Genomic DNA, 25826 nt, shown 5'->3' on the forward strand with positions numbered 1-25826 from the left:
TTCAAACACAATAAAATATGATATATGTACTGATTTATCACTGGTTTCAGTGATGAACTGATGAGTCAATTATAGCCACTATACTTTCGTCATACGTGTGTATGATTGATGTGATTTGCAACGTGGTGATATTTCAGAAAAATCACGGGTCAAATTGTCCCACCGAAAATATAACTGCGTTATAAGAATAACTATACCTACGATAAATTATACATAATACAATATAGTCTCAAATGCATACTAGTGAAATATTTTATTTGAATCAATAAAATAAAAAAATAAATAAAAAATAATAATAATACAAAAATAAATTCACAACACAAGAAAATCCGCGCGCAAATCATAGCGCGTGACAATGAAATCAAGAACTTTCGAGCCGACGCGGACGACGAAGGAGCCTAACAAAAGTACCTACAATCATAGGCGGCTCGTGACAAAATTGTATGGCCGTGTTCACTTGAAATAAAACAACGAAAATAGGAACCTACAATAGCGTTAGCAGTACAAAAAAAATGAGCACCACATTATAAATGTCTAAAAATTATAGAGTATTTCAAAATGAATTCAATTATTATTTAGCAATAATTAGAAAATCCCCGAATTTGCATTCGTGATCGTATTCATAGTGTTTGTCTACACTAATATTATAAAGAGGAAAACTTTGTTTGTTTGTTTGATTGTAATGAATAGGCTCATAAACTACTGGACATTTTAACAATGCAATGTTTGCAAGTTTGTGATTACTTTGATAGTTTACCGATTTATAATAATTGTATACTTATATCATTGTTTAAAAATATTCAAACACAATATGATATAGGTACTGATTTATCACTGGTTTCAGTGATGAACTGATGAGTCAATGTTAGCCACAATACTAATCACTTTCGTCATAGATACATGTGTATGAACTATGATTGATGTGATTTGCAATGTGGTGAAATTTCATAAAAATCACGGGCCAATTTTTTGTTTTGAATCCCACCGAAAATACATATATTACTAATTGCGTTATTAGAATAATTAATTACTATACCCACGATCAATTATTACAATTTACAATATAGTCTCAAATGCATACTAGAGAAACATTGCAATTTGAATCAATTAAAATGCATAGCATACAAAAATAAATTCACAACACAAGAAATTCCGCGCGCAAATCATAGCGCGTGTCAATGAAATCAAGAATGTAATTTTATATCAAGCCGACGAGCGACGACGCCGAACTAAAGTACCTACAGTACCATTTACCTTCAGTGTACAATACAGTTTACAGACCTACGACGGACGAACAATAATGAGTAATAAATAAAAAAAAACATAGTTTCTAAGGTCATTAGTTTTATTTTATTTTATTGTTATTTTCTTTGAACGATTGGAAATGAAATTACTCAATTTTTACACAGAACTTTGATTTATTAGAATTATGCTCATTATGCATAAGATAACGAACGCGAATGCACGACATCTAGCGCGTCAATGTCTAAACATCGCCTTTCGTTTAGACATTGACGCGCTAGATCTGTAATAAGTATATAGTCTATGCGCTAGATGTCGTGCTTTATGTCGTGTTTCGCTTGGCAAAAGTCACGCACACTACTGTAGAAGTGTCAAATTTTTCCGGTATTTTACTGTTGTTTTTCTAAGTAAATATTGTAAATTATTGATTAAAAAGGTCGAACGCGCACACATTTCATTATAGAGAAGTGATAAAATGATTAGTTTTAAAGAAATAGTGTCTGTGTTAAGTGTTTAGAGGTAATCAAAAATGTATGGAGGGACGGTCGGAACATCAACCTTAAGGTCAAAGTTCTTTCTACTTACTTCATTCCTTAGATGACTGCCAATAGAAGTTTTGGACGTAGCTTTGATAGCAGCTAAGGACGGTTTAAATCTGTAAAAATTATATATACTTTTTTCAGAAAAAAATATTAATGAAAATATATTTTATAACGCATCAATTTTTTTTCGAAATAAATTTAATTATTTAACATGCTATGGTTATAACAGGCATTGCATTCATAAATAATAATCACAAGATATATTTAAGCAAATACTAGATTTGCTCTTAGAATTATTATTAAGAAAGAATAGAAATATATCAGCAAAATCTATAATTTTGAACAAAAAACATTCATAAAACATAATAAAAACATGTACTATTTCCCGTCCCGTGACGAACAACATAACTTCAATTATAGCAGACGTTATGCACAAAATCTTTTTTTCCAAGAAGCACTTACAGCCCACAGTTCATACCAAAAGCACTTTAAATTGACACCCCTCTTCAAATAGTTACTATTTTTATTATTATAATTTTATTTCGTTTTTTTATGTATTATTCTAATCTGACTTACGAGAACTACTTCTACTTCCAATTCTGTCATGCTACGGAACTTGAGTTAAGACAATCTGAGTCAATTTAAAGCAGATCCCATTGCACCCCCCAACGGTCCAGGCCTTGTCGTGGCGGAGGGGCTCAGTAGCTCGGAGTTATGGCCCTCTGAGTGAAGCGAAATTGGACCAGCGAGGGGCTGAACGGCTGGTTTAGAGTCGGGGAGACTCAACCGGCCCGACGGCCAGGGCTAGGTGTGGCCCAGCGGCCGCTGTGTGCGGCGTGGGATGGCGGCCAGAGGTCGTGGCTTGGCGGACCCCGTGTCCACTAGGCAAGGGTGGCGCTGAACGGCAGTTGGGAAGCCTCGACTGACCCGACGGCAGAGGTCCTATTTGTGGGCCAGAGAGGAGCCGGCTTTTATGCGGCGGTGGATGGCGGCCAGAGGTCGCGGCGCGGCGGGCTAGCTGGTTTAGCAAGCCACGCCGTGCAGCGGAGGGCGGGATCCCGACGCGTCATTGTGATGACGCGCGGAGACTCCTGCAGAGTGTGGGGCGGCGGCCGCTGTAATACGACCGTCTGCCAACTCGTAATCCGGTCCGTGGGGCCGGACCGAGGGCCGCCACCTCTGGTGAGGTGGGGGCTGCGAGGTAATCTCTATAAAAGTGCGCCGGAGGGTCTCCCGACGTGTATTTCACACATCGGAGGACCTTCCGGCGTGCACCCTCCGGCCGGACGGTGATGGGGTCGGGGGTTCGGGGGAACGCGGATGATGGAGCGGGGAAAGATCCATTGTCTGCGCGTTGGTGGCGTAAGCCTTCGTTCCAGCAGCCACCAGCGAGGGGGGTTCTAGTGGTGGGCCTGGAAACGGGCATCTGCTGGGCGGGACACGCGGTAGAGTCGTAACCGTTCCCGCAGTTCCGTCCAAAGCAGCGCGATGGAACAGAGTGGGGTTTTAGTCGGTAGAAATCCGACATAACCACGGCTCCATCCCCGGGAGCCGGGGGTATCTAAGAAGATTTCCCCACTATAAAAAAAAAAAAAAAAAAAAAGATCCCATTGCAAAGTACATACCACAAGGCGCATCCCATGATGTATTCAAATGTGCATGTGCCTATCGTTATTTGAAAAATTGCCGGTGCTGTTTCTGTTATTTGTCATTCAGACATTCAGAATAATTATAAGGAGATACCTATCGTTATCCAACCTATCGCCGATTGTCTGTTTCCGATAACTGTCATGCCACATAACTTAAATAAAGACATTCCTATTACACTTTTAACTTGAATAAAAAGACATTCCAATTAAATTTTTAAGCAGATCCCATTGCACAGTACATACCACAATGCAGCCCACTGGTACCCGTAATCAATAAAGTATCTATACCTATCGTTATCTGACCTATCGCCGGTGCTCTGTTTCCGTTGTCTGTCGAAAAAGGGAACGGAACCATTCTTCGGTAGACCCGGCGCTTGTGCACTGAAGGCGGGAGATGATACGTTGCGGGACATATGGCTGGCTGCGTTCAATGGTATTGTGCCGTTTTCGCTCTGGAATTTAAATAATTGTATTATTTTTAGATTTCATAGTAGTAAACTTTAAAGGAATTATATACTTTCGACTTTTCGAACAACTATATAGTGATAAGGCCGCCCTTTGTGCTTTCTGTAATCTTATTTTTGTAACCTTTATGTATATTTTGTTTCTTGCACAATAAAGTGTTAATTAAATATTTATTTAATTAACACTTTATTGTGCAAGACAAATATATTGTTAAGTACATTAGTAAAAGACAAGAAAGTCTACAATTCTATAACGTTTGACTACAATATAAATTTATTAAAATAAAATTTCCCTTCAATTTCCCTCAAAAATTTACACCATAGCCAATTGAAAAAAAAAAGGGTTGCCGGCAGAAGTGAAAACTTGATTATTAACGTTCAGCATGTTTGATATTTTGGAATGGTATCCGTCTTACGCATGGAATATAAGGGCTAAAAAAAATCCGTCTTACGCTTTTTCGATCAGGCCACGTGTCCTGACGCGAGTTTAAGATTTTATACCCAACGCCGCTAAAGAAGTTTTCACTTCAAAAACCTACCTTCTTCTTATCCTGTGTATCATCAGCGACCCTGACTTCGGTGATGGTTGGCAGCGTTGGCACAGTGGGCACGTTGGGCATGTTGGGCACAGTGGGCACGCGGGCAAGTGCCTCCAGGTTTAGTGACGAGTGTACACCAGGGTCTATGTTCAGGGGTGCCTGCAATTATTGGAGTATCCAATTATTAATCTGGTTTGTAGATTTACTAGCGGGAATTATGTTTTATTTATTTAACCCATTGAGCCTCGAACGGCCAGATCCGACCGCGACACAATAGATTTTCTATTGTGTCTGTGATTCCGGGGCCTGATGGATTAATTCCGAAACGGATGGAGTTTCAAATTGAGTTTTTTACTCCTTTCATAAGGTTTCAGCAACTAAAAGATATAATACATAGAAGAATATTATCTATCCTATGGTAAAATAGATACTAGTATGTTCATGGGTTTCATGACAAAGAAACTTCTTTATAGCATGTGAAAAAAATGTTCAATAGTAAGTATATTTTTTATTTCTATGTGTCTTTCCATATCGAGAAAGACATTTTATTTCGTTTTGTTAAAAATTAATAATGTCTACATTTTATTGTGTAACATTATTAAGCAATAAAATATTAGATAAAATTCCTCGTATACATTAACACGCTTAACAAGACCATTACAGGTCTTTAAATAAAACTGAGCAATTAACTGAACTAATGAATTGCAGAACAGAAGACAAACTATGACTAAGTAAACTGTATAGTATGTGTGTCGAATTAATAGTTTGCGTATTTATAATTAATATTAGTTTAAAACCTTCATTCGTTTCTCCATAGTACCATCTGGTAGCTGGACCACGAAATAGGACCCTCCGATTGAGCCTCTCTCCATTTGCAATCTTTTCTCTTCTGCCATTCTTTGTAGAAGTGGCTTTTCACCTGAAGTCTGAAAAATATAATACAATACTTTGAATAATGTTTTATTTAGTACTAAAATTAAAGGATATAGAAACAATATACTTTTTTTGTAACATGAAAGATATTTTGATGAAAGATTTGAATAGATTGATTGATGATTTATAGCTAAAGAAATACTAATTCAGACCGGATCTTAAAGTAGGTAAGCTTTGACACTAAAACTAAAAATAAAAGGTTATTGCTATTAAATATAAATTTAATTACCTTAGGATAAACAAGCGGTCTCATCAGCGCTCCAAAAACAGCGCAATTCAAAATTAAACCAGCTAGCAAAAGATTCGCATTCTGCCAGGAGCCGAATTCCTGGAGCAGAATAGACGCTAGGGGTGCGAACGAAAATGTTCCCACCCCCGACCCGCATACTGCTATACCAGTAGCTAGAGACCGGCGGGTTTCGAAATAGTAGCCCACTGCTACTACGGACGGGAGGTAGATCATTCCGAAGCCGATACCTGGAATACAATAAAACAATATTGTAGTCTCAAGTTTTCTGTGAAATGTATGGTTCCCATTCCGAGAAGTTATTTCATAAATTATTATCTTACATTGATCTAATCTTATACTTGTGCCGTATTATTACCTCATATAAATAAGATTATAAAAAACACGGCACAAGTTTACATTGTTAGATAATTTTCGAGAAAAACAGACATTGCTTATTGACTTAAATATTCATTTGCTTGCGAAAATTAGACTCATATTCACAAGTTTGTTGAAGCAATAGTCTAGAGTCTAGACATAAGGTAACAGGTCCCAACATTGTTTTCTTACTTATCATTATACATTTTTATTAGATACTTTGCAGTTGACCTTCTTAGTCTGAATAATTTCGCTAATGGAATATTTATTCTAACACAAAATTTTCCATTAGTTCCATTGAGATGGACACCAATTACAATTTCGTCTCTTATGAGACTCCCTGACCTCGACATCAATCATGTACCACATTGATACTATTAAGGCTTGGTTACGACATACCCCATACTAATGTTAGTATTGAATGAAATTGTAACCTAAATTGATTCTAGTGATAAATATATTATAACTAGGTATGTGAACAAAATGTTTATGTTGATGATTGATTTTATGTGTCTATTTCTTACATTCTATTAAATTGTTATCTTCTAAATACTTCTTGTTTAGGTAGGTATATAACATTTATGTTTGATACATACATTTATCAATGTTTTGTTTTATCTTAACATGAATTTGATCAAAATCATTTCTATACATTCCATTCATGATTCATCGCAAAACTAAACAGAACCGGAATGTATTGGAAAAATATTGACTTGCCGCTATTATAAAAGCTATTGTAATAATTTATGTAATCGGGGTCGAACATTTAAACTTATTTGACCTTATTCTAACAAACACATCCATGTGCAAACATGCAATGTATCTGGAATATGATAACAAGTGAGTCAGAGTTTGCGGCCCACAAATCAGCATTTGTTACGAACAAAGGAATTCACACTGTTGCCGGGAGGTCGTCAGCATTACATGCGTCATTTTCCGGGAGGTTAAATTTTTCTTTATACAATAACAACGTCACAAAGACTGAAGTCTGAACTTCGAATTTAAAGGGCTTTCTTTAAAACGAAGTCATACAAATATAAGTTTCAATGCCCCACAAAAAAGTCTCAAAAAACATCTCTGTAAGCGATGAATGAAATCAAAAGACATTGCAGTTCTTATAAACTACTTAAAAGCGAACAACCGTATTTGTAAATATACAAAGGAAAATGATACTGAGGTATATTTTTGGTAGTGAATAATCGAAGTTCTGTAAACGAAATTTTGGCAAGAACGCAAAGATGGCAAGGAAACAGTATTGAAACTATTTTCGTTTCCGTTGTTTATAGTTTCGAACTTGAACTTTACTGAGTATTTTTAGTGAAAGCTAACAGTTAGTGTAAAAGTGCTTTTATACAAAAATATTTGTATGCAGCTTTAATACAGCGAACAATTTATTAATTTATTTTTGCAGATCTCGTAATATTGTTGCATGTTATGTAAAAGGAATTCAATTGCAATATTCTTGGTAATAACGTTTTCGACATAGAGTATGCCCTTATACCTTCCAAGGATGTGCCTCAAAGAGTAAAGTAATACATATGATGTGCCTATTGGCTTTGTATTTACATGTATTCGGAACAGGCTCCTTTTTGCAAATAAAATAACAAATTCTATGTCATAAATGTATAGGTACCTACTTATCTTATGTAGCCAAATCATGGCACGTTAGTCATCATGTACCTACAACGTACAAACTACTTACATAGATCTCAAACATCATCCGCATTATGGTACCTTTGATCAACTAGTAATTCAACGAATCTGACTAATAATGATCTCACGATTCCTTTCGCACGAGATAGTTGTAAATTAATGTTAACATGATCGAAAGTAAACATAGAATGGACGTTTTAGGAATATGGGGTAATGTGACAAACACGCTTTGGATTATGTGACAAATTACCAAAATAATAATAGGAAGTTGTAACGAGCAAACAAACTAAACAGCTATTTCCATCGCTAGAAGGGCATATACATTTTTAAATGGAATGGCTAGGTAAGGTCACTGAGAGAATTGATTCTACTCTTAGGAATTAGGTCATCGTCTATGAATTTTCGTATTGCTTTTACTATTTTTGTACCAACCTTAATCTTGCCTTAACCAAAATGTTGGCGTATTTTGGAATATAACTTGATTAAATTGTATTACACAATTGTAATAATAATAAGTCTTGTTCCCCAATTAAATTTTGCGTGGGACTTTTGACATACCCAAGTACCTACTCCTTCCTGCCGGTGTAAGTTTGCCACATGAGTAAGTTCTTATAGTAAATAGAAAGAGCGTTTCTGAATTTGTGTAAATAAATCTGAATTGTTAAATCTCAATCAGGAAGATATTGAGGGATAAATTCCCCATTCCACGTGTTTTTAATAAAATTGGATAACCTCAGTCTATTAAAATTTTATACGTTATAACAAACACAAAGACTAGACACCTATGAGTATTCTATGATGTTGGACATTACCCGAAAATTGGATTTTCAATTAAATTAAATGTCCATTCAAGCGAATACAGCGTCATTATCGAACTGTTATCAGATAAAGCCTGCCACACTTGAGCATGGCGCCGTCATGTCTGCAGCTCCTGGCATGGTGCCAAGTCCTCGCCTGACCCTCACACAAATGTGAAATAGACAAAAAATTCTACAAGTGTAGACACATTAACAACTATTGAATTTATAGCGTAGATTAACAATAGCTCTGTAGGGAGTAGGCTAATGACATTCTGACAAAAACATGAAAGATAGGTACGATAAAAGAAGGTTGTGTCGCTTACCTCGCTTTATCATCTTTTCTTTAATTCTTTAAAACGTTTCCTTGTATTGAGACAAATATGGCATTTGACTCTCAGTTCTAATGAGATGATTCTATTTATTACAAACTGAAAATATTTTATACATTCATTCAGAACGCTGTACACAATTGTGACCTACATCTATCTAACAAATTCCGATAACTATATCTAATAATTTGTTCACATATGTTGCATTTAAACATGATTAGAACTAAAAAACAACTGAAAATAAAATTTATAAGCCTAAGAGGTGATAAAGCACGTCCGTTTCAACTATCGACCCTTGAAGCTCTTGAGAAACATGAAAGACTTCTAATGCTAACACGAAAGTTCACAGTGAATATCGCGGTTTTAATATTCATCGCTCTTTTATTGTTTGAAGAATAGTAGAATGATTATGTATAAATGTTTCACTGCGAACTGACCTGGTTTAGTATTTTATATCGTATGTTGGTAAGTTAATATTTACCAATTTATTCACATTATAAATAGTCTCTTTATTAAATAATGAGGAACCCTGCGTGAGTATGATTAAAAAATTATATCTTCATATAGCAAATGTTAACAAGCTGCATTGCGGATAATAATTTAAATTAACATGTGCATCTCTCTACATAATATATCGCCTATAACACAAAGGAAAAACATTTTAAATTATGCAGACTACGTAGAATATTCACAAAATGCTTAACTTTTCAGGTCGAAACCGCAAACCTTTGTCACTCATAGTTAAAATATATAACCTATAATAACATACAGTATTCGCCTCAAAATAAATAAAATTCAATACATTAATGGATATTCCGAAACATACATCACCCTAGAGAATGATTTTAACAAACTGTTAACATGCAAAGCTCTACATGTCATAAAGGAAAAACCAACATTTAGGGCGATTTCGCGGGAAACCCGATTTGTAAAGCTAATCGACGAGGGATGCTATATAACGCAGCGATCAAAGAAATTGTTTACAACGTTGGCATATGTCCAATATCAGTTTGTGCCGACTCAACGTAGGAACAAAGAGCGAAAGTGATGCCGTAAACCCTTTCGTTAATAATGAACTTGTTTTTTCTTCCAGATTGCTGAAGGTGTTTCAACAAATGCGTTCTTTGTGATGTTTGTATTGTATTTATAGATGGCTCCGTAATCTTGTCCATCGAAAACATTTAAAAATTGTAGCATAAAATAAAACAAATAGACTTAACATTTAAACATCACAGTACTTAAGATAAACGATATTTTAATGTAATCGGTAAATAAATACTTGCGTAATCTAAAATTAAAAATATCTTATCGAATTATGTCCAATTATCATAAGTTATCCGATCTAACTAATTATTCATATCTGATATGTTCGCATCGTCTTAAAAACACACTTTAATATAATCTGAACATTCCTCGTTAGAAAATTGAAAAATCAATTTATCCTGTGAAAAATAGCAGACCGTACTGTGTATCAGTAATTTCGAACGTGACTTCAGCGTAGTATGCGGAATTGCGGCACCTATTGACTTCCATGTCGTTTTATTCCGAGAATTAATGTCGCAATCGTTTTTATTTTCCTGAGAAAAATATATCTATATTTTAGTTTGAAGTAATCTCAAGCGATTATACCGTTTGAAAGCACCATAAATCTTTTCAAAGCCCTCCCGTGAGGCTCTTGCCAATCAGCCAAGGCCAACACAAACATTTATATAACGTTCACGTTCCTTCGTATCCTTTAGAATTGATTTCTGAGACAGTTTCATTGAATGCGATGTGATTTTCTCTTTAGATACGTTTGACTTTGTATAAATAACCTCTGAATGTAAACACCAGAAAATTTATGTGACTTTTGACTTTAATCCTCTTTGGTTTAGGACTTTAGTTATAATTAATTCAACTAAATCAAATAAATAATTTGGAAAATCCAAAAGTGCACGCCTCATAATTTTTTTTAATAAATATTTATTAATTATTAATTTTGTTTATTTAATAACAATTAAACCACATCGAATCAGACCCTGAAAAATGAAAGGGTTCTATTCCTGAGCATACTCAAGCGTAAGAGAAAAAAAAAGACTCGATTAGTAAAGTATTTCGGTCGCTATCGTGTTAACAAGAAAAAGGATCCGCACATACAGACACACGGACGTCCAAGACAGAACTTTTTTAAACTGTTTTTTAACTAGTTTAAATAACAAAAATGACATCAAAAATATCATGAACGTTAAAAATAGTGTTTTTTCTTAATATGTGTGTGTATGTATTATCTTATAAGTGCAATGTATGATACATAAAGACATTTTAAGTTTGAAAAATCAGATGTTTTGCGCGAAGTGACAGTAGTACCCACCCCAACGCTTCGCTTATGAGGCGTGCAATTTGTATATTTCTACATATTTCCACGTTTAATATCTATTCTTATTTTCAATCATAGAAAATAATAAATATCTACATGATATGAGTTATTTGGAACAATTAAATACATAATATGCCAATACCCACATAGCAATGACATACTTGGCTTATGCGTTCTGCGTTTATTTATAATGGTTTTGCAGTCTATAAATAATTTTATCATAATATTAGGATACGTAGATATTATTGAGTTTTTTTTTATATATAAGTAAATGTTTATCAGATGATGCTTATCATTTAACAAACGTATCAGACAAGTAACTATTTTTAAAAATAATATCATAATCTGCAGAAAAGATATTTATAGATGTCCTAGTAAACTATATTAAGAAAATATATTAATAGATTTATCATTATAGAAATATGAATTTATGTAAATAGAGCTAACTGGATACAAGGTTTTGGAGGGTTATTGTGACAGAGCGGAGATAGTACTTGATTTTTATTTACCAAGTTTTAGAGAGTTTAAAACTTGTATTCTCTGCGAAATCCCATATTGAAATCAATTAAGCAGGTAATTAATATTGTATAAAAATATTAATTTCCACTTTATACCACTTAGAGTTCTAACAGACGAACGGCCGTCGCCGATTCAGCCGTCGACATGTGGCGTTCACAACTTGCCGTTCGTCTGTTAGAACTCTAAAAAACACTGATTTTCTGTTTTACTCATGTCATAGCAACAGGTACTTAATTTATCTTATTACTGTGGGTATTTAATTTACCTTATTATGTACAATCTAATTATCGCATTTAATTATACAGGATTATTGTAGATAATTTTGATGGTTTGTAAGTTTGTAAAATATATATTCAAAAGAACTAAGTATTAAAAGTAATGCATCATGCATAACGTAATGGCACCGAATTCCGACCACTGATTGATACGGCTAAATGAATCCTTTAAAAGATAAATTAAATACTCTAGAGGTCATAAGAAAAAATGATATTATGAAAGATTACGAACTTATATTTTAAAATATGCACATCATTGTATTTCATAATGGCTTTTTATTACCTAAATTTGGATTTTAACTGTCACGACTGGAAATTAACTGAAAGCACCATTTTCCGACCGACTGAGTACAAATGCACGTGTTTCCGACCACTGAGTAGCTAGATTCCGACCAGCCAAATATTTTCTACTAAAATCAACTTTATGATAATAGAAATACTATGGAAATTCGTAAAAACCCGTTTCGTCTTTTCACTGCATCACGCGTGGACCGATTTCGATAATTCTTTTTTTATTATATTACTTGAAGTACGAGGATGGTTCTTATGGAGAGAAATTTTAAATATGTACCACGGGCGAAGCCGGGGCGGACCGCTAGTTTTAAATAATATTTGAGCATTTATTATAATAACAAAAACTAACTCTATGTTAGACTGTAGTAGTTTAAAATTACATTTACTCAAACTCAAACTCATAAAATGCCTCACTGGTCATCCACACTAATTTAGAATGTCCCATTGACTACTTTGCCCATTTCACCAAAAGTATTATTTCAGCTAATGAGAATACTTCAGCCTCTTTTTTATCACTCATGATGATGACCTGAAATAAACGCATGCAATTTCACTCAAGCACAGCGCAAGCAAAAGCAACCCAGTTGGACGGAAACAGGGAATTATATCGCACCTAGATTCCGACCAAACCTACATTTGCGTAATAAAGCCTCTAAACCGAAATTGATATTCATTTTTAGTTCATTTCTATTTCATATGAACACTTATAAAGATCTCACAATTTCGTAGTTATGCAATTATGTGTCATAAACGTAAAATATAGGGTTTTTAAACCAGACCGGTCTTTGTAAATGAATAACAAAAAAATCAAAAAAGAGTGTCAGTTAAAACGAATATTACAAATAATCCATTAAAGTTAGCATTGGTCGCATACAGGTGTTGTATATAAGCATAGCGTTTAGAATAAATAACTTAATACGAAACCTCCACAAAACAACATGCATAATAGAAAATTACCTTCTTTTAAAAAGTGCGAAATTCCTTTTACCGACCGATTCGGTCGGATTTCGGAATGTTGTTATTTTGACAAGCTCCTCATTCCGTCCATAATTATTTGTCCAAAAAAACCTATAAAAACACGCTATCTTTGCATGTATATTTTAAAATTAATAATTTAAAACACCAATAAAACGTTTAAAGTAAATTAACCACAAACTTACCAGAGTATTTAGCGTAAAAATCCAAATGTTTATTTTCACCGTTTTATGTTTTTTTCGCATTCAATCCAATACAAACTACACCCTCGCCTAGCTTTTCTTGGATTGACGAAATGTCGGTTAAAATTTGAAACCCAATTTTGGACAGATGACGTACGATAAGTGATTGGATCGAAAGCCTTCAGTTTCACGCATGTCGCGCGTATTTTAAACGTTTTATCAAATAAAAATCAAAATGGTCGGATAGAGGAGGCTAGTCGGAAACCGGTGCCGTTACGTTATTATGTTTTTATTCAGAATTATACCTGGCGAAGGCGGAGCGAGAATATAGAAACACCAACACCATTTTAATAAAATTATTGACCAATCAGGTATTAAGCGGACTTTATTACATTAATTAATACCTTCATGTAAATCACTAGTTAGTATGTATTTGGCACACGTGGATAATCTCAATCGTTATTGTTCTAGTAGAATGACGTTCCGCCGACACCTGGATGCAGGCCAGTTGTTAACTCATTCTAGCTAGAATTACTTTTAATGGCCGTAAATTATGTACTGGGACTTGGGAGCGTATTAACGAAGTTGAAATGCGTACCGCGATCTTATTTATGTATGAATACATTTTTATTCTTTTGCTACTAGTTTTTCCACACCTATGATCCTTGAAGAGCTGGTCTCTAGTCTCTACGGACTAACCGGATTTCCGTTCCACAAAACCCTTTGTCTGTCAGAATGAAAGAAAACATAACAGCTGTTAGTACACACACTCGTCCTATTTCACACAATAATAAATCGATAAAGATTTCCTCAAAACAATTACCTTCCCATGTACTTCCCATGTACAAAGGCAATTTAAAATTATCGTAACATGTTTTATTGAAGATAGAAATGTTCATAGCACGAGATGAAAGATAAAATGATAAAATAACAAAGTTAGAACCATGAATGTGTCTGTTATATTTCACAAATTCAGTTACAAACTGTACACGCGTATGTTATACATTTTATGCCATAACATAGTTATTTATCGTCTTTTGTTTCTAATGACTGTGTTACTCGTTTCATGCAAATATCCGAAGCCATTATTCAATGACGTCAGAGTTAAGGAACAAGGTTTATAGGAGAAGATCTATGTCGCATAGTTTAACTGGGCCATGGCGCTTATCATATTGCTATAACTCTATCGAGATTTAGGTCATGAGCATGGAAAATCTTTCGAATCGTTCCTTGGTAATGTCGGTATCAATCTAAAGCTTTTGTCATAAGAAATTTTTAAATTATACAGAACCATGAATTTTTTGTTCTTTTATCGATACGTAAAAAAAGTTAGAAACGGAGTTTACCTCCCATTGAATTGGTATGTTAGATTAATCTGACCACGGTCATAATTATGTGTCGGTGGTGAGCTTAGTTAACCACAAACTCTTATTATTTCATCCTTGTATAAATTGAATATTACGTCATAGGCAAAACTTGTAAACATTTGGCCATAATTATACAAAACAATTCAGTTACCTACAAAATTCTTGAGAATATAATATTTCTTTTACATTCTAAGGGCGGCAATATCAGGATGGGATCCTTGAGGATCCCAAATGAAACTTGGTTAAAATTATCATATTTTTATTGTACCGCCTTTGTGGTACGGTTCTTCTAGACAAGTATGATAAATATTCAAGTATGAGTGTGACCGTACTTGAGTTGATATTTGTTTGACTATAATTATTGGTGATATTACATAAATGATATGTTTATGTAGATATTATGTATAAAATAAGAAATTTAGCTGTGGAAAAGAAAAAAACCTAGTTAGCTGTGGTTTTAACGTTTTAACTGACAAAAAGACATATTAACAACGCCTGAAAAATGAAAATGTATCATTTAATACTTAATGTAGAGCAGATTTAATGGAAGGGCTCTACATTATATTCTATAGTATACTTTGATTAGAGCTAAAATTAATAAAAAGTCGATAACTCACCTCCTAAAAGGCCATACGTGATCATCATCATAGTGACGCTTTTGCTAAAGGTAGAGAGGACGAAAGCTATGGTCGCGACGAACGAGCCGGCGACGCATACGGCGCGACATCCAAACTTATTACATAATGCTGATACCACGGGACCTGAAATATTAATTAGATTAGAATATAATATAGATAATAGGGAAGTTACTAAGCAAAGGTTTGTATATATATTTACATTGTAATAATATAGTTAAAGAATAGGATGTATAAACAAACGAAAATTTATAACATGTGTTGGTTTTCATGAATAAAATTCTATATAATCAATTCAATGTTTTAATTCAATCATACAAGCGGTCTAAAAATATAATTTAAGTGGATGACTCTAATGAACTGTTAACAACGACTTCGTTATTTAGGTAAATGCATTAACAACCATCAATGTTAGTTTTACGTATTGAAATTTTATTTAATTTTTTTATCATGCACTTTCGTCAATTCAATCTGATATGCTTTATGCTTTCATATTTATTTACTATTTATTACATCGTTTATTTATGACGTACATACCACTATTAAAGAAAAAATATACATTATATCCAGAAAAATATCAAGGCTATTACGTTTTTATCAAAACTGCATTTCAGCGCGATAATTGCAATTAGACAAACAATCACACTATGGCTGCACGAGTTACATAACTTCACATAACTTTGTGAAAACGTTACAATTGTTTCATAAAAATTTCATTCATATTTTAAATAAAAACTTTGCCTACTAATAAATATGATAATTAAATAAACATCTATCAGTTACTCATCTATCGGCCCATGTCAGCTGTATTTGTATAATATACCTACGCCCGAAACATTTTATTGTCGATATTATAAACAAATGACTCATTATCCATAGTAGAAAAAAAATAAACCACTCTAAACGTTTTTATATGTTGATATAACCAGTAACAAATAACAACAGGACTCTACATTTGTGTAGCGACACGATTTTTTTTTCCTATTATTATTCTTTGCCGTACATATAAACAACATTTCAAAGGCCTTGTACAAGATGGAATGGGTAAACATACATCACATAAACGACGTCGCAGTGGCGCCATCATCTTATGACTACACGATCCGATTGTCGATAATCGTCTTCACGCCTATATTCGATAAGTCGGATATCGCATTACCTACCATAATTCAATACAACGAAATGAATTATTGAAACAAAATCCAACTGGGCTAATGTATTTTCTTTAATATCTGATCCCATTTCTAAATTTCAATATTTTTGTCCCATTCGATACCTGATATTGGAGACATACATTTTGGTGCAAAAAGTACTCACACGTTTAATTAGCATGTGTTGGATTTGAATTAATGTTTTTAGTGACATTTTTCTAACTAAAATTCCTAGAACCATATACGGTTTACGGCAGGTCTTATGTAGCATGAAATTTTATCCCCCATACACTTTAAAATACAAATGTTGCTGGCGAAGTCGGAAAATTTTCGAGCTTATGATATCCAAGATTCTGATGACCACCAAGGCTTCACAAGAGTTTCGGAAGTGGGCCTCTATAAGGATATAGGTCAAATAGTGACCTCCTTTTATGCATCTTTATTGTGATTCAACCGGAAGCTCGTCACAGCTGGATATGCATAATTAAATACATCCGCATACAGTACATTTGCTGAGTGCGGTCGCTAATGTTGCTATTATACCATTTATGAGGAAAACCGATAACAATTGTTTCATTATTGAACCGCTAGAAAGAATTTGGCTATTTGCCATATTTGTGATCGTAATTTGTTATTCAATGAGTGTAATTAGATTTAAAAGAAACAAAGGATTATTGATCGTTGGCGTTTTAATAATCTTATCTTCTTATATATAAAAATGAATCGCAAAATGTGTTGGTAAGCGCATAACTCGAGAACGGCTGAACCGATTTCGATAATTCTTTTTTTATTATATTCCTTGAAGTACGAGAATGGTTTTTATGTAGAGAAAACGTAAACATGTACCACGGGCGAAGCCGGGGCGGACTGCTAGTAATAAATAATAATCATTTAAGAGTGTCGTAGTCTGAAGTTGAATTTGAATATTACATTTGTGTTTATTCTATCAAATTTATATTTTAAAACAAAAAAATTTAAGGTAAAAGAATATAGTTATTGATGAATTTGATAAGAATTCTGACTCTATCAAAGTTTTTACTAGTAGAGCTCGTCATAAAAAAACCATCGAAGTAGTAGAACTATCAACAAATTTGCTTAGATTCAATTTCCAAAGATTACTCTATCCATACCAAGATAAAATGTAAACAAAAACTCGAATAGCTTCTGTATATGGAGAACACGCGTGCATATATCCATTACAAATTACAAAGAATGCTATCGTAATCTTATTTACAACGGTCGCGGTGTAATCGTAAAATGTGATAAAGTGAGGATTTTATTGTAAAAATAAAGTAAGTTTCTTTATTGTACGAGATATCAATGTTTGCGAAATCTGTTGCTAAGTTAGGATTTTACACCAAAGTAATACACCTTGTCCTAAAACCTAAATAATGTTGATTAACATCGATGTATCATTTGAATACTCGTTATTCAGTTCAAGGAATCAATTACAGGTGTGTTTACTGTATTTGATAGATAAAGTTATAAAATTATTATAACCTTTTAGGAAAATAAATTTTCTACGCAGGGTTGTCATTAGTCTAGTACACAGGTCCATTTGTTACCGAGTTGTCAGGGTAAACTAACTTAACATATTAAAATTTAAATATGTACCTTTAGTTATTTTTATTTTATAAATACTGTTAAATTACCTATAAAGAAACAATAGTAGCGAGATTAAAAAATTTCGACTGCTATAGAATATTTGTAGCGATATCTTAATTGATTAAATGTTACATTTTTGTGTTATTCTAAAACATTATCGTGATTTACTGATAAGAACGATCGATGACTGGTTTAATTAAACTTTAATTTGTTAACAATTCGCTAAGATAATAGTTGTTCAATATCAATATAATGTATATCTACTACTATTAAAAATATATTTAAGTACAGAATTTTATGGGTTTTACAAATACATATGTAATACGTAGCGCAAATCTCCTATTAGATATATTATATCTCTATTTTTTGAAGCCCAGGATTGACGGTGCCAATAAAGCGGGCACAATAATCCAATCTCACACATTATAGGTATTACAAGGAGTAAAGTCTATTAACCTCGAAATAGGTCATTTCTAGATAAATTAATTATAACTACGCTGTTTCGTAACAGGCACATACGTTATCGGCGCTGATTACTCTAAACTAGTTAAATCGAATAATTAATATATCGTCCATATTCAATTGAGATTCATTTAATTAGGAATTGATTGTAATAAAATGTTTAAGATTTCGATCTCCAAGTAATCTAGATAATAAGATAAGCAATAAGGACTTTGGTATCAATGATAAAATTGGGTCAATGACAACGCTACTGAAATTGATAATATAAGAATCACTTTAGACTTGCACCTTTACCTAATTATTTTAGTAAAATAGAGATAAAAAAGCACAGGATATCTAGACAGATTTCGACCTAAGTGTTAATTAATATAAAATTTAAGGAATGCAAATGGTGTCCCAACGATAAAATATTTTCATTTTTGTATGCTAAAGCTGCAAATTGTCTATATACTTATAATATATATCCATTATTTTCTCGGTATGAATACTCGCCATCTTGTAAATATCGGATTATATAAGCACCTATATATTTTTGCGCTTAGCAACAAATCATATAGCATTGTAATCGATATCTCATATCTGATAAAGTGAAATTCACGTGTTTAAAAACGAACTTATAATAGTAATAATTAACCGCTGTTATCTTAAACATTTATCAATTTTATATAAGGTAGGTATATACCTATATAAAAATAGTCTGGGTGGTTGACATTGTTGTAATAAATGTTTATCATTCACGAAATTTAAGGCAATGTTGAACCTAACCTCTAAAGGGTTACCATGAAAAAATCTCTAATACAATTATTTAAATACATACTTCGTTCACTTTTGTAACAAGCAGCCAAATTAAAGGTTTCATACCGTGTATAATATTTAAGGGTAAGTATATTAATTTATGTAATAATTAAATCTTGATTTATAGCGTATGATAACTTTATATAGCAACTTTAAACATATGCACATTTATTGTACTAAGATTTTATCACTATATGACCATTAATATTAATTTGCTCTCAACCATAGAGTACACATCTATAGTACATCTAGATATAGAATATAAAGTAGGACTGCGTAGGTCGTCCACGTGTTACAAAAACGTGACCCGGTTAAATTAGAATACGCTAGCAGGATTATTTTATGAGATGCGGACTTGCAGTAATCCCAGATGCATAGCGAAATAAACCTTCAAACGAGTTAATAAATCGTCCAATTTTGACACCTATTCATACACGTATTCAACGTGAGCTTTATAAGGATTTATCCTTCCTATTAATATTATAAATGTGAAAGTTTGTATGGATGTTTGTTAGTTACTCTTTCACGCAGAAACTACTGAACCGATTACAATGAATTTTAGCACACATATAGAGGGTAACTTGGATTAACACATAGGATAGGTTTTATCCCGGAAATCCCACGGGAAAGGGAACTATGCGGGTTTATCTTTGAAAATGCGGGCGAAGCCACGGGCGGAAAGCTAGTACATCATAATATGTATTATTCTTATTTGTGCATTTATTGTGCATAAAGTAAACACCCGAAATACGCTTTTATCCGACATAATTTTTCCAATAATCTATTCGACAGATTAGTTACGGCAAGAGTAATGTCGTATACTTAGATCGTATATTTTCTGGAAGAACAGTTCATTTTTCACTCATACTTTGGTGCTTTTAAAGTTAACACGAAAATACAATTATTTCAGTAGAAAATAATTCATATCCATTTGCATTCTACGTATGCAAATTATGTAATCATTTATCATATTTCGCGAAATAGTTATTAACGAAATTTGAGGTACTTCACGTGTGAAAATAGAGAACTTTGTTTTATCCAAAATTTGGGATTTCTCTATCCGAAACTGCCGCTGCAGCTTTTTCGATAATATCGGATAAAGTGAATTTCCACTGTATTTTAAAACACAATTGAGTATTTGAATTAAAATTTTTTTTGTGATAAATGGAAAGATTATATATTAGTTTTATAACAAAACTGTTTTTATTTTTATTTTTTTGCAATAATTCAAAAGTTATTTCAAAATAAAAATTAGTCTTTGAATCCAGTACCGAAGACACGCCGGCAACTCCCGAAGCGTCACCCAAGCGCGTGTGACGTCATAATGTTAGTTTTCACTCATTGCAGTTGATAGAACAATAAATATAGTTTGACTTAACAGGATAATAAGGTAAATTTATGAAATTATTGTATTGTTACCGGGTTTTTATAAGTATACAAAATTTAAATTAAATCCGTCGGTTTATAGTGGGTCTAAATCGAATCGAAAGGAGAATTGGTTACATACAAACATATGTTTTAAGCTGATCCTGGCGATCCTTATCAGGATAAATTTATGATATTATTGTATTGTCATCGGACCTTGATAAGTGTTCAAAATTTGAACAAAATCCGTCGGTTTTAAGTGGGTCAAAATCGAGTCGAAACTTCGAAAGGAGTCGGTTACATACAAACATACAGGTGAAGCTAATAAAAGCGTGTTAATACAGTGTTTTGATCTATTTAATTTTGTTGTCATTATTAAATTACATATTAAATATATTAATTGTTAATTATATTACTTAAATTTATATTAAAAATGGCGAACCTCAAAAGTTATCGTTTTGTACCATTATGTACGAATACCTACTACAAAGGCAACTCCTGACAAAAATCGGTGATCATAAATATATCAACATCTATTCTTGATGATTCTTATTTGTTTCGTAACTTCGTAACTAACTAACTAATTCGGAACCAACTAACAAATCGTATTTTAGCAATAAACTTTCAATATTATTGTCTAGTCACATGTAATAGCCGTAAACGCTATGTACTGCAGTTAATACATAGCTATAACATTATGACGTCACAACTGTGGTGACCAGTCATGGCGCGTTTGTAGTCACGTGATTCTAATTTAAATTTCATCAATTTTTAATTGCTTATAATTAACGGAAAAAAATTTTTTTGAAGTTATTTGTATTAAATATCAATATTATTAATAATAAAGTTTCAAAATACATAAAAAAAATCAATATTTTTTTTTTATTCAAATACTCAATTAGTGAACGTGTATTTTTACTCCTGAAAACACCAGCTTTGCCAGTTCGGCTCACTTATATCGGCAAACTAGGTTTTTTAAGGCAAAAGTAAATAGGTAGCGATTTTATTGCACGTTAGTAACCTGTGTATTATTAGGTGCCTACTTGATGTAATTATACAACATCGCAGCTTCTTATTACATTTACGTCAACAAATATTTGTATGACATAAGTTACACAATTCACAACAACACTTATTATGTTGCAAAGAATTAGAATTACTAGACATAATAGCGTATGTATGTTAATAAATGTATATAATATACACGTAAGCAACGTTACAAATAAATGTAGTAACACGAACTAATAATTATTTGTTACACCATATAACACCATCCTAATCTATGTTATTAACGTATCGTGTATCTGTCATTTGACAAAATCATTGGCAAAATACATAATACATTCGTAATCAATCTTTCTCATTTGGTTTTTCATGTATGAAATGATATGACACAATTTAATAACTAACATTGATGATTTTTCATTCGGAACATTGTTGTATATTTATTTCGAAAAAGATCGTTGAATTAATCGTAAAATTGTATTTGTTAAGGTAAACAATTCTAGAGATAACGTTAATACCACCTTAAAAGTACTATTATAGATTAATCTACAATCAACGTTCCATTAATTGAAACATTAACAAGGACGAATCAGCGGCCATACAGCTGCGTGTCTCCCATGCCACATTTCATATTAAAACTAAACTTACCAGCCGCTAAATACACTCCAGACAGCAGACTGCCGACCCACGCAACCGTGCCCTTTCCCTCGCCAAAGAACGTCACAAGCTCCGACAAGAAGATGCCAAATGTATAGGCAATCCCGTCAACCACGAGGTTGCACATGAAGGAGGCGAATACCACCACCCAGCCATAGCCACCGTCTGGTGGGGGTGGAAGCTCCCCATAGTCGTAAGCCTCGTCATCGTCATCTGCCCCTTCAGCGGTCAGCCGCGCGGCCTCTTCGCACGAGGTTTCACTTTCAGTCTGAAACAAAATGCATATTAAAACTCGAGCTATTAATATTGCGAAGACAGATAGAATACGTTTCATGAGTTAATTAGTTTTTGACTTCACAACACGTCCATCTTTCTAGATATATGTGGTACTAGTTATTTCACGCGAAATAAAGCACGGTAAAAACATTAATTTCATCATGAAGGGCATGCAAAATATTTCAAAAAATATGTGACCTACTTACTATATAGTCAAATAAATGTAAATCATATATTTTTTTATATTATAAGCAGGTTTTTTTAAGCTTGATGTTCGTTGACTCTTTTAATTCGTTAGAAAAAATGTTAAATATACAAAGTTGTCGATCTACATCGTTGTTAGCTTGTAAAAAGTAAAATTAATTACCGTAATAAATCTTTATCTTAAACTGTGAAAATCCTTCCGTATTGTTTTCGGCGAATTTTATCTCAGTTGATTTTTATTATCAAAGTAAACGTGTGTCGAAAGTAAACACAATGAGATCAATCAGGGCGAAGTAAAGCAAATAATTTATTTAACGTAAAAAAGGCTCTAGAATTTTCTTCATAATAATTTATACAATAAATACATTCACGGTCTTTTACTCTATAGTCTATACAATAAAATTAGTGGAACAATTGATAATATTATCTACATAGTTAGAATCGAAGAAATTTTCTTCATTTCTCGTTAATATATTTTCTAGTCATTTAAAATTTATGTTTCCGTATCACAAATTATATGATTTTTGTTTACTGGGTTAATTTATGAGCCATGTTTTGAGCATTATTTTTTACGGTCGGTATTGCCACATAAGACTCTTCTCTGTTGTTTTATTTATTTCAAGAGGTTTTCATTTCTAAATGAATTGGATAATTATTATCTATAGTAGGTGTTCTATTAATTTGCCATGGCGAATTTGTGTTACTACCACAACTGCTTCGAAATACTAAAATTTTGTATGCATTGTAACAAATTAAATTCAATATTTTAATGATAGGAATAATAATTTTGATAGGATTCATTAAATTTAAGAACTCATTAAAGTATCTACGTCATTCTGCTTTAGTTCACTTAATATACAGAACTGTTTCAGTAGGTTTTATTTGTTTTCATAAAATAATGAGTAATTGTCATAAGATTTCCATTAATTGAGCTCATAAATATAAATAACATATTTTCAGCGCCGCATTGACATCATAATAAACGTAGCTTACGTTACTACATATATGTAGTATGTACCTATAGTATCTATAAGAAATAATGTACCTTTTGAACATTCGACAATTTGTACACATTATCATACACATATGAAGTTAGCAACTTCTAAAATCATAATAGATGAAATTTCTTTATCTCAGATAACACAAATTTAACGTAATTATCTCACGTAACTTTATCGTATGATCAATCAACTACAGGGTCATTGTCAAAGACAATTTAAATGTTTTGAGGTCATACGGAGCGTGTGCCGCATCACGCATGTGATTAAAACTGCATCCGAGAACATTTCTGTATGAGTTAAATATTTATGTTACTAAATATAAACTCACTGATGATATGAGGATATTGGGAATCTTTTGTATTGTTTTTTTTACTCAGGGTTAGGCAAGCGTTTGACCATCGCTTCGCTTGTATGAAAAATTATAAATTAAACGGTGCCCACCAACAAGCTATAACGTGCCTAACCCGTAGTTTATTTCCAGTAATAAAAACTTAATGCGATATGTACATACCTCAGATCACCTAAAAATATTGCTATTTGGTCTGAACTACCACCGAACCTAAAAATATATTAAGTAAGTACAGAATTTTACAAAAAAAATATATAGGAAGACCGTTCATATCACCATCAATTTATTGTAATTATCAAAAAATGTAGGTACCTATGTTGTTGTTTATTGTTTACAAATCCAAGAGGACGTTAATGTGGTTAAAATTCGCGTCACATGAGAGGAAAATTCTACAGGAAGTGACAAGCTGTCAGATGTAGTTTATCATTCTTTTTATTTTAATAAAATGCTTTATCATAAAAATTAAACACACAGTTAGTTGTTTAACCTATTAACTTCGCTAAAATAACATATTATGAAAACTATTGATAGAACAGACAACTTTGTATAAGAATCAGCAAAGATGATAATTAATCTGATAAACGTACCTATAAAAAGATTAAGAGAAAATAACAGTATGTATTATTATCAATGCAAGCGGATTCCACTATCTAGCCTATTGTCTTATCGTTATTGTATTTTATACTGTATATTATGTACAATCAATGAAAGGTAGGTATTTGCCTGACTTTGTTTTAAATCTTGACTGTGTATAAACTTTTATTAAATAATTTTTATTTGTGAAAAATAAGTCAGTATTAACCCATAAAAGACCTCTTACTCCTATCTACTATACTATACATATGCACGTAGTAACTTAGTTATCTGTGCTATGCTTTTTGAAAACGTTGTCAACATAATGTTTATTTTGTTTTAAAATATATGAGGTACTAGAGGTCCGCCCCGGCTTCGCCCGTGGTACATATTTCGCAATAAAAGGTAGCCTATGTCCTTTCTCGGGTATCAAAATATCTCCATACCAAATTTCATGCAAATTGGTTCAGTAGTTTAGGCGTGATTGAGTAACACACAGACAGACAGAGTTACTTTCGCATTTATAATATTAGTATGGATGATCAATTTGCTAACGGAAAATTTATATTCCTAATGTCATTATTGTTTACAGAAAATGGGTGTTTGACCTTGTAATTCCAATTCGACCTGCTCCTTCACTCCTTAGTAACATATAGGTAGATAAAATGTGTCTCATTATTGAATACGATTAAAATGATAAAAATGTTGATAAATATACTTAATAATTACTATACTATCAAGTCGAAAATCATATGTTACGTATTTCATAATCTATTTTCATACTAATAATTTATAATTGGGTATTTTTATTAAAAATTCTGTCTTAGACATTTATAAGTGACAAAGAATAAAGATTTACATATTTAAGTAAGCATATCCTTATTGTATTTCTTGTAAATGTTTTGTTATTATTTTATAATTTTAAATTACGATACAAATTAAAGATTAAATGCGAATTTAATTAAAACACGTGCAATTAATAACTAACAATACCTATATATAATTATAACATCTATACCGCTTCC

General features: G+C 32.7%; 2 protein-coding genes across 3 annotated transcripts in view; both read right to left on the reverse strand.

Moving 5' to 3' along the window:
- The window catches only part of LOC149902771 (monocarboxylate transporter 14), a 49603-nt gene that overhangs the window by 14497 nt on the left and 9280 nt on the right, over positions 1-25826 (reverse strand). Inside the window, exons 2-8 of one of the 2 annotated variants that reach the window (XM_090109517.1) lie at positions 22390-22666; positions 15341-15484; positions 5599-5846; positions 5234-5362; positions 4437-4595; positions 3737-3885; positions 1828-1897 (exon numbers count right to left, since the gene is read on the reverse strand). In XM_090109517.1, the coding sequence (XP_089965643.1) occupies positions 1828-1897; positions 3737-3885; positions 4437-4595; positions 5234-5362; positions 5599-5846; positions 15341-15484; positions 22390-22666 (1176 nt within the window). Of the gene's footprint in view, positions 1-1827; positions 1898-3721; positions 3886-4436; positions 4596-5233; positions 5363-5598; positions 5847-15340; positions 15485-22389; positions 22667-25826 lie in introns of both variants that reach the window. The other variant, XM_090109516.1, reaches the window with a different exon arrangement.
- The window catches only part of LOC149902772 (5'-3' exonuclease PLD3-like), a 95489-nt gene continuing 73911 nt past the window's right edge, over positions 4249-25826 (reverse strand). The window contains exon 12 of the transcript XR_016457476.1: positions 4249-4432. The gene's annotated coding sequence lies outside the window, so the exon portion shown is untranslated. The remainder of the gene's footprint in view (positions 4433-25826) is intronic.

This window comes from Colias eurytheme, chromosome 14 (assembly GCF_061535395.1).
Source record: "Colias eurytheme isolate Ceu_HAF_F1 chromosome 14, ilColEury1 Martin Lab GWU primary, whole genome shotgun sequence".
Classification (NCBI taxonomy): Eukaryota; Metazoa; Arthropoda; class Insecta; order Lepidoptera; family Pieridae; genus Colias; species Colias eurytheme.